This window comes from Cricetulus griseus, chromosome 6 (genome assembly GCF_003668045.3).
Source record: "Cricetulus griseus strain 17A/GY chromosome 6, alternate assembly CriGri-PICRH-1.0, whole genome shotgun sequence".
Taxonomy (NCBI): Eukaryota; Metazoa; Chordata; class Mammalia; order Rodentia; family Cricetidae; genus Cricetulus; species Cricetulus griseus.
The window spans coordinates 57,777,410-57,787,945 of NC_048599.1; the positions used below are offsets into that span (position 1 = coordinate 57,777,410).

At 48.6% G+C, this 10,536-nt stretch overlaps 2 protein-coding genes across 7 annotated transcripts in view; one reads left to right on the forward strand and one right to left on the reverse strand.

Moving 5' to 3' along the window:
• Cdan1 (codanin 1) overlaps window positions 1–10,536 on the forward strand; it is a 47,117-nt gene that overhangs the window by 29,880 nt on the left and 6,701 nt on the right. The window contains exons 30-31 of the transcript XR_003486565.2: window positions 3,546–3,685; window positions 4,305–4,652. The gene's annotated coding sequence lies outside the window, so the exon portion shown is untranslated. The remainder of the gene's footprint in view (window positions 1–3,545; window positions 3,686–4,304; window positions 4,653–10,536) is intronic.
• Window positions 1–10,536, reverse strand: part of Stard9 (StAR related lipid transfer domain containing 9) — an 85,943-nt gene that overhangs the window by 13,558 nt on the left and 61,849 nt on the right. For all 6 annotated transcript variants that reach the window (XR_003486563.2, XM_035447129.1, XM_027422090.2 and 3 more), the window contains one exon: window positions 158–10,294. Coding sequence is in view for 5 of the 6 variants with exons in the window: in XM_035447129.1 (XP_035303020.1) it covers window positions 158–10,294 (10,137 nt within the window). In the remaining variant the exon portion in view is untranslated. The remainder of the gene's footprint in view (window positions 1–157; window positions 10,295–10,536) is intronic.

Below are 10,536 nucleotides of genomic sequence, written 5' to 3' on the forward strand. Positions count from 1 at the left end.
CACTGAAGGTGGTCCTACATGACCTTCAACCCTGAATTCTCTGACTCTGTGGAAGAATCCTGAGGGGAGCAAGGGCAGAGCTAATAGCTTACTATTAAGTTCCCTTGGGTCCTATCCTAACTTGCCCTCCCCTGCCCTCCAGGCCCAGGACCCTTACCTGGTGTAGAACTCCCCACAAGAGGACATAGCAGGCTCTTGAGGAGCATATACCTCTCCTGTCCCATTCTGCAGCACCTTCAGCAGGGCATCTGTCTCCCCGAAGCCACGGTGTAATTTTGCTTCTGTGAGTTCCACACTGAGTGAGGGTTTCTGGACCCCTACTTGCAAAGGGACACGCTCAAACTGGGGCCACTCGGGTTCCTGGTTGTAGTTGTCAGAAGGTTTCAGGGACCTTTGTGTTTGGTCTACAGAATGGAAGTCACAGCCAATCCCTAGATTCTCACTGACAGGCAGCCCTCCACAAGATCCATCCTGAACTCCATACCAGTTATCAAATTTGTTATGAACTGGGAGGTCCCTCAGGCTGTGATGCTGGAGATCAGGGGCCACACTCACATGTGAACCAGGGCAGAGCAGCCCCTCAAATTGGCAGGCCTGAGGTGGCTCTTCAGCAGGACTTGGAAGCCCTGCAGTATCGGAGATAGGACAAGGGCTAAGGGGCTGAAGATCTCTCCATGGAGATGATAGATCCAGACTGAGCTGTGGCTCTACCATAAACACTGAATTCTCATCCTCATTTGCTGTCCTGTCCTGACACTGACTTGGCCTCCTACTGCTCTGTGGACCATGCTCTATGGAAGCCACCTTCTTGGGCACAAAGCTGTCATCTAGCTTCAGGCTCCTGTGCCTTGGTGGAGGAGATGGCAGGCTGCTTTGGTCTCCAGTGGTGTTCATGGGCTGAAGCTGCTGAGGGGCCTGCCCTAAGAAACTAACTTGGAGACTGGAGCTCCGTTGTGGGCTGCATGGAGAGCTAGAATCAAGAACTAAACCCTCAGAACTCTTTCCTAAGGGGCTCTTGCCTTCTCTTTCCAGAGACCCAGCTCTCTGAGAGACACTGAACCCACTAGTGGCTTGAGAATTATCCATTAGTGGTCTTGGGTTATCAACAGCAAGATCAGGACTGATGGCAGTCTCCTGGACGTCTCCAAGAGAATGAGCTGAGGGGACAGATAGAGTCAAAGAGGCTAAGGTATTGCTCAAATCCTGGGTGCTGGCACTAAATGTAAGGATTGGAGAGGAAGCCCTGTCCACCAGCAGAGCACTCGAGGGGCCTGGCTTCTTCTGGGTGTCAGGCTCCTGGGTGAGCTCTGGAGCACCAAGCAAGAGCTCTGAGTGGTGTAGGATGCTGGGACTGTTGACCACCATGGAAGATGCCTCTGGCTGAAGGCTGGGAGGCGAGGAACCATTAGTAGAGGCTGGGGGGCTCTCGAAAGTAAGGTTCTGCCCAAGATGAGCTTTCTGAAACCTCAAGCATGGTGAGGGCATGGAAGGGCTCTGCAGGTTATAGTGGGTGTTTCCTTCGTGGAGATCTGGGGCTTCTGCTGCTTCCTCTGTCCCTCTCTTGGGAAACACTCCTGGTACATCTTCCTTTTCTTGAAACATAGTGGTGATACCTGAGTCCATCACTTCAAGGATCACATTGACTTCCTGAGGCTTGACCTCTGGAGCCTTGAAGGACAGAGGAGATAAGGCTAGGTCCGTCTGGATGCCCTCATCCTCACTGGTCTGAGTAGAACCGTCCATCATGAGGGTCTGTGGAGCTTCATCTGGGGAGTCATTCTGAATGCTCTGCTTCTTTGGGATCACATTTGGCTGTGAGAGACTCCCGAGCAGCTCAGAAGTGCTGTGCAGGAGCTGAGAGAGGTGGAGAGAAAGGTTGTGCATGCTGGTCCAGGAGGCCATCTCAAAGTCTGACATTGTCCTGCTGTCAGACTGTGCAGATACATCGGTGCAGCTCAAGTGGAGCCTGCTGCCCAGGGTCTGTGTTCCCTGTTCAAAGGTATTCATCCTGGCCTGCCCCACCTCACAGGCTGTCTCAGATGGGCAGAGCAGTACAATCTCATCTACTGGAGCTGGGACACTCCCTCCAGCCAGAGACAGCTCACTCCTCAGACAGCCTATTTCCTCAGAAGAGCCCCTGAATGGGGGTCTCTTGTCAGGATCCCAAGTTGGGGCAACTCCTTCAGAGCCAATCAAGATATGGGGCTTCTCCACGGCAAGTGAGGGACTCTGCATTTCCCAGCCTTCGTTTGAACTTTGGTCATTCTCAATACGGTTGCACACGTTTGGCAGGTCCCGGGTTTGGGTGTAAGTCCTGAGATGGGAGTGAAATGGGGATTTCTTGTCATCTAGGGCATTGTTCATTCTAGAGCACTGAGTCATATTTGATGGTATTAGGCTTTGGGGTTTCTGGCTACAAGAGACATCAGCTACACTTCCAAACACATATTGTTTCCAGCCAATATCCATAGGTTCCTGTGGACACCAGGGCAGGACATAGGGATTTATGTCACTAGACCCAAAGTGTAGCACTTCTTTGTCCACCTGAGAATGCCAGGTCTCTGGCATGCCCTGGACATTCAGTTTATCTGTCTTTCCTTGATGGGCCTGTTCCAAAGTACCAGGTATCCAGTCAGTCATAAAATCAGGGGTTGGCATACATGACACAGTGGAAGACGTTGGATAAGGAGGAATGACAGGTTTCAGGGGCCTGTGATCAATGGGGCTATTGTTCACATCACATGGAGCTTTCAGATTGCAATCCTGAGTCTCTGGAGATGTTGACATTGGCTTTTCTGAGGAACAGGCCCTGAGATGTGGGCTCCACAATCTCTTTGGTGCCTGTGCATCTTCATCTGCTGGGGAAGGAGCTTCCACTCTCATATTTAATTCATGAATAGATTGAGATGAGCTGACCACAGAGAAATGAGGTCTAGGGGAATACCTGGCAAGTTTAGGGCCAGAGAAGACTGCTATCACAGGAAGTGTGTGCCTGTGGCGGAAAGTCAGCTGCTCCCTTCCAGAGAAGAGTTGGTCAGGAGTCTGGGCATCAGGCTGGGATGCTTCAGTTTGCCCCAAGGGCAGAGAAGCTGGGTCTTCAAGGTCTGAAAAGAAAGTTTGGGACACAGGAGACTTTGCCACAACTACCTCCTCTTTTTCACTATCTCTAGTATGAGAGCCATCAAAGCCACCCTCATTTGAAGATGCCAGATTTCTGACCTGGGCATGGTCTTTGCCATCTCCTAAAGCCTGGTCTCTTTGTTGCTCTTCTTCCTCCCATGAAGTCTCAGTCTGAGGGTGGCAGGTGTGTTTTAACCTATCTATAAAATTGGCTTGGGAACCCAAGCAACTGTGACCTCTAACCTCAGTGGAAGGTTGTGTCTTTTCTGAACATCGTCTGGTGATGTTTCCTAAATGTTCATACTGAGCTGCCATCACCAGCTCACTGTCGACAGATCCTTCATTTAAACTTAGGGTATGTGGTCCCTGAATCACCACAGCAGGTTCTGGGTTGGCTTGAGATGCCTGTATATTTTCCCCTACAGAGTTATCCTCAGTCCTCAGTGACTCAGAGTGCGAGCCTGCAGGACTGGTTGGATAAGCATCCTGAGGAGCAGTGCTAGCCTTCTTCCCTGAAGTCTTTTTCTCAGAACCTTCAACTGACTTTCCACCAGCAACTGCAAAGGTGAGACAATTGGCCTTTACTTCCGAGGTGGGAATAGGATAGCAGCTTTGAGCTCGAGAGGAGACAGCAGCTGCAGTGGATGGGTTGGGAATGCTGCTGTCTATAGGCCCAAATTCTACATGAACATGTTTGTGCTCAAGGTCATGTGCCAAAAATACCTGAGAATCTTTGGAAAAGCTCTCTACTGTTCTGTCTACTTCACAGGCCCTAGATGGTACTATGAAATGTGAGTGGACAGGATGTGGAGCAGCCTGAGGAGTTTCCTTCCTAAGGAAACCGTCTCTATAACATGGCAGAGTAGAGGAATGGGAGCATCTGGCATGAACAGCAGTAGGTTGAGAACCAGTTAGTTGAGGACAAGGAATAGTTCTGTTCTCTTCCTCCTCATAAGATAAGCCAGGTGGTCTGCTGCCTCCAGTACTCCCCTCGAAGACAAGGCACTCTTTTGGACACAGACCTGGAGCGTCTTCTCTAACTCTACTAAGATGCAGGATAGGTCTTTGATCTAGCAATGACACTGGATTTTTGCTGTCTGCCCCATGGACTTCTGCCAGGCCAGAGTCAACATTTTTCCACTTGACAGGATGCCACATGTGAGCTTCTGCTTCAACATTTCTAGGAGCTCCTGGGTGAACAGCATATGACTTTGGACTTGCCTTCATTTCTTCTAAGCCAGTAGAAGCATCTGAGCACTGGACATGGTCTTGCTTAGACCCTGAGAGGCCTGCAGAATTACCAACACTACAGATCACAGACTGACATTCAGAATTGCCTGCTTTTCTTTCCTGTGTGGTCACTAAGAGTTTACCTGAGCCTCCTCCACATGTACCATCTAGACTTCTAGGTTCCTGATACTCTGGGATGCTGTCCTGACTACCAAAGCATATACCTGCTGCAGTTTTCCATGCAGCTAACTGACTTTGCCCACACATAATCCTGCCAGGATCATCACAAGAATTTTGAGAAGGTAAGACAGACACTTTCTCTGATCCTACCCTCCCATCCTGCTCTACAGCTGATGTAGAAAGAAGCCTGTCTGGGGCCAAAGGATCGACAGAGGACAGTGTTCTGGATGTTTCTTTCTTTTTCTCTATGACTCCAGAAGAATCAGACCATCTACTCACTCCGCTTGGTTCTCCAGTACAAGGTCTTTCTTCTAGATTTGGGACAATGGGAGTGGAAGCTAACAAATGATGCCCTGGTCCTCTGTCAGTTTCAGGATTGGGCAGATGCTGAAAGCCCCCTGCACTGGGAGGCATGGGTTGGGCTTTCCTCTCAGCAGCCAAGAGGTCTGTCATAGCAAATGAAGATGCCACATGCAGTCCTTGGGCTTTGTCCCCAGTCCTGGTGCTGTCACACCCTAACTTAACCATTTTCTCCCCAGGCCTAACTGCAGCCTCTGAAAAACACTCTTCTTGTGAAGTCTCACAAGGAAGGACTGTCTCCTCAGCTGCAAAGTCATTAAGATGCTTCCTCTGGGCTTTTGCCTGTCTAATCTCTGCCAAGATAGCCAGGCATATGGATGCATGGATAGAAGAGTCGGGTAGTGGCAGAGGCTCTGGATCAGGTGCCCTCAGTAGAGACAAAGGTGTTAAGCAAGCACTGCTAGCAGGCTGTTGGTCTTCGGATTTTTCTGCCTTCTGCATTTCCTCCTTGCCATGTTCACTGTCTTCTTTTAAGAGGAAACTGACCCTCTTTTCAGTCTGTCTTGAAACCCCATCCAAGGAACTGGTTTTTATTTCTTTTTGAACAGTTGCCTCATATTCAGAACCCAAACCTTCCTGGGTAGTCAAGCCTGTTGAAGTGATTCTGAAGTCCCCTCTCTGGTCTTCTTGGAGGCTAGTGCTTACTGTTATCCAGTCCTCTGTCTCTAGTAGAATGCTCTCTGGTGTAACAGACTGATGATCAGCTCTCATTACCATGGGCGTCACAGCTCCACACCAGGCAGTGTGTGCAGTGGAAGCATCCCTTGTAACACTTCTCTGCGGGCTACTGCTTCTGATCTCTCCACAATAATCCTGATGCCCTACTCCAGTTGTCAAGGAACTTCTATTAATTTTCAACATTGTAGGCTCTAACATGTACTCAAATGAAGAAATGCCTTTGGTATCAGAGGCATGCAAACAGCGTCTTGGTAAGCTTGGAGATTGCAAGGGTGGAGTACCACTTGGTTCTGCATAAGGAAGAGCTGCAGAGAAGCCTGTCTGGCTATGGAATGGAGAGACAGTCTCCTGGCTGGAAAATGTGCCCTTACACTGATGGCTTGGAGCAGGAAGTTTCTGGGTAGATGAGACCATATTCTCTTCTTGTAGGTTCCCTCCCTTTCCCACTGCCAGTCCTTCAACTCTTCCATGAGCTTTTATATCCTGCAACCCTGAATCACTTGGGAGTTCAACAATTTGGCTTTCCTGAAAACTTCCCATAGTCTCTGGTTCCTCAAGATTTCCCAAGGTCCAAGCATAGTCTTGGAAGTCTGCTGATGCTTTTAGAAGCTCATCCTCCTCCTCAGGAGAGCTCTCTACACTGGGCTGCAACGGCAGAGCTCTAGCTAACACTTTCATTCTCCTTGAGTGAAAGGAAATGTTGCTAGGCTCTCTGAGAGTTGTGCTCTTCCCACAAAAAGCACACGTGTCCTGGGCAAGTCCCTCTATTCCAGGTGGTGGGTGATAGTGTTCACTCTTAGACTGTTTCTTATGTGCGTATCCCCCTGATCTAAAGGAGCTTCCTATGCTTTTCAGGGTCTGGGTATTATTACTGACAGCATTGTTACCCTCCATTTCCCTAGCTTCACTGTCCCCAAGGATATCATCCTCTGTCTGTACTGGAAAAGATAGCTGATTATCAAAGAATAAATGTTTTCCAGAACTTCCTGGAATCAGGGCATGGTCAGCCCTCTCCTGGTCTTGTAGGGCCTGGAGCATAAACTCTGTACTTGTCGTTTGGGAAGCTTGAAGTTGCTTGTTCTGCTTGGATTCAATTTCTAAGATGCCAGTTTCCAGCTGCATTACACTCCTGATCAGCCTAGCCATTTCATCGGCATTGTTAACTCTCATGTTCTGTTTCTCTCCCAAAGGTTCTTCTTTGGACTTTATTTCTTGCAACTGCCCATGAGCCTTGCATTCAATAGGCTTTCTTTCCTGAGGACACATAACTAGATGGCATCTTTCACGGGTATACTGGGTTCCTGGAAGACTGGACTCTTCTTGGATGTCTTTGGAAATCACTTCCCTGAAAAGCACAGTTTCATTTCTCTCCTCCCACCTGTGAGTTAGATTCCCACTTCTCGCCATGATCACAGGGCTGCTTACTCGACAGTGGAGTGATCTGGATTTCAAAGAAACAGCAGTTTCCTCTGGTATGACTTTCTCCAGGTCTAAACTGGTGATTTTACCAATGAAATCAGACCTGGTTCCAGAAGGCTGGCTGTGTGCACCACAGGCCTGCTCCTGTGGTGGAAGTAGGCTCTGTTCTTCCTCGCTTGCCTTAGAGTCACAAATGAAAAGCACAGTCTTGGACTCAGTGCCGTCAAAGGCAACACTGCAGTGATGCCATGCAGAGGCCCCTTCTCCTTCCTTGTGGACTGAAAGGCTGTACTTTTTATTGAAAATTCCAAGTTCATTTCCACATTCACAAACTTTGAAGCTGGTAGAAGGGAGATGATGTTTATTATGAGCAACAAAACAGTAAGCAGAATCGAGATTTCCTTCCTCACTCATCTTTCTAGTGCATTTCTCCAGTTCTGCAGTAACTTCTCCTGTGTTCAGATTAGTTGAACACTTTGTTGTCTTTGTTGTCACCTGATGAGATGAGTCAATCTTAGAATTCTGGCTACATGACAAATTGGGTAAGTTATTCTTCTGGTGAGCTTTCTGGAGGACTGGATAGCTATGACCAAAGCCCCAGGCTTCCCTGGGGGGTGGGGATGGTATCCAAGCTTCCCTGCAGGCTGGAATCTCTAAGGCAGTTTCTGTCAAGGCATCCCTGCTTTTGGTTACATAAAATGTCTCCAAGGGAGGTGGCTGCAGAGAAGATGGAAAAGGATTCCAGGGAGCAGAGTGCAGGAACAGCTCTGGACCTGAAGGGGAGGTGCAAGAAGTGTCTGTATGTGTTCCACCTGCTTCCTTGGCTTGCTGCTGAGAAGCTGCCTTCTCTTCCAGCAGTGGGTGTGGGTGGCTGTGGTAACTTAACAGTCTTGAAGGAACAGCAGTATTTTTCCTCAGAAGAGCCCCATCTTGGGGGCACTGGTCTGCTTTGGTGGCTAATGTATCATGATTGTGATAAGCCTTCTTCTGAAAGAAATACTGCCCAGAGGAAGTTGTCAGCCCAGAGTTCCTGCTACCCTGAAGGCACCCTTCCAAGCTGGCCTGTTTGACTTCCCATGCTTCTGTCACATAATTTGATATCTTGTGTCCTTCTGTACAGCTCTGTGCATTTACAGATCCAGAAGTCAGTGATTCTAGGTCTGCTGAGTATGCCCCATTATAACTCACCTTCTCAATGGTACTAAAGAGATCAGAAGAACTTTCTAAGTTGGCACTCAAATTGTCACGGTCTTTCTTGGCTCTTAAGTGCCTGATTTTTGACAGGTGGACTGGAAAGTAGCTGAAATCTAAATTTTTAGATACCCCAGGACCAACTGGCAAATGAGTATCTACTTTCTCAGAAGCTTCAGTCAGGGAGCTAGAGTCTTCCTCCAAGAAGGAAAAAGCTGGCCTGGGCTCTCCCACAGCTTCCAAAACAGAATTAGAGAGTTCAAGGAGATACTTTTGCTGAAGGGCAGCCCAGTCCTCCTCATGAATAGTGCCTACATGAGTCAATGAGGTGGCAGAGGGAGCCAGCACACTTGACATGTCAAAATTGTGTGACTCTTCAGAGATGCCCTGGTAGATCATGTCAAGGATTTCTTTGCCCTGAAAGGCACCATCAGCTCCTGGCTGAAGGAGCCTTTGACTTCCACAGACTGAGGGCTTGGATGTATCAGAAGCAGAGTTTGCATACAAATCTGAACTGCAGGGTGGCTCAGCACTGCCTTGGGACAGTTTGCTGCTATGGGGCAGGACTGTACCTGGTGGCTTTACTTCTTCGATGTTTAGCCAGTATCTAGGCATCTCATCATGGGGCTGAATTTCATGCACATCAGGACTTGGACATAAAGACTGTACAGTTACCGAGGGGCTGCTGAGATTGACCTTAGAGTCACAAGAAAACCATGAATCCACAGATACCAGGGGGCTCTCTCTTGCAAGCTGCATGCCTTGGAGACAGTTGGCTTGTTCGGAATAGTTTGCTGCCATTTCTGACTCAGACTCACAGTGGGGCTGGAAGTGAGGATCAAGGTAAAATGAATTGCTCTTTGGCTGGAAGGCATTTGGCCTGACTCCTGTTCTGTGGTTGACAGGGCTAGGCCTGCACGTTGCCTCCTGGTCTACTGCAGCTAGGGTGGCCTTCTGCAGGTGCCAAAAAGTCTCTGTAGGCATCTCATCAGCAGAACCAAGGAAAAGTTCCTCTTGCCTATCTTCTTTTAGTTCTTCAGCATCAATCAGGCTGTCCAAGGAAAAGCTCCTATGTGCTTGAACACATAAGCAACTGTCAGAGGGCTTGGGGAAGTGTCTTATAGAGAATGAATTTCTGGCCCTTGACTGCCCAGGGACCATGATGGAATATTCACCCCCTGAGTTTTCTGGGGGGCTTTGGTACCCTTTCTCGGCAAGTGAATCCTCAGATATTTGACTGTTATCATTTTGAAAGTTCTCTTGATCTGGAAGATCCCATTTTTCCTGAAGGTCCTCTGGCTTCTGCAGCTCCTTTGGGACTTTGGCATAGACATAAGAGAGAGAATCCACAGAGTAACTGCTATCAGTGTCATATAAATCGTTGTCGTTTTCTCTTACACAATCCATCATAGGTCTGGAGTCTGTGAAGGAGGCCAGAGTGTCTGGATTCCCTGTACTAGGTTGTCTTTTTAAAGGACTGCCATGAGGCAAATGAGAGAACTTTTTGGCAACGTCTCTGCCTCTAGCTGGCAGCACCCTCTGGTGTTTTTTTAATGTCCTACTTGGAGGAGATGGTTTGGATTCTGCCTGAAAAGTCTTGACCACTTTCCCATGCCCAGCTGCTTGCTCAGATCCACTGAGACAGGTAGAGTGGGAAGTGGTTTCCTTATGAGGCTTGTAGGTCCCACAGCTCCCTTCTTTTTGCCATTCAGTTTGTGTGTTGCCAGAGACTACTAGTCCCTTAGCCCTTCTGGTCTGTGTAGCAGTGGTCCTTGAACCATCTCTTGGCTTTAGCTTCTTAGTCACTAAACCCTGGGAGGACATCTGACAGGGCTGCTTACCCAATGTCTCAGTTTCCTGGCTATTGACAGACTTGTGGCTCACAGTGAGACAGGTGCCTTGGGTAGAGACTCTCCTTCTGGTTGAGGCTCCCCTGGCTGGATAGAGCTTTCTCCAGCCTGATGGATGGAGGCTGTTCCTGCCTAGGCACCCTGTCCTTGGAGGGTAAGCAGTAACTTGGGGAACAGAATCTGCTGATAGGGCTTTCTTTGGTATTTGGTGAGTCAGGTCCGGCACAGGTGGTGACATGGTGGAAGGATTCCAGTTCATGAAAGCACTGTGAAGATAAGGAAAGCCATCTCAGAAAAGCAACATCCTATCATTAGAAGGAGTATGGCATCCCACTTAGCTGGCTTGAAAGAAGGTAGAAAGCAGGTCAGTGTCACTCACTGTGTCCTACAGTCCTCAGCTCAATACATACAAAAGCAGACCCCCTGGCTTTCAGAAGTCTCAGTTTTCATACTGTCACTCAACTCCCATCCCCAACTGCTGTCATAGGAAAAATTTAACTGAATTGTA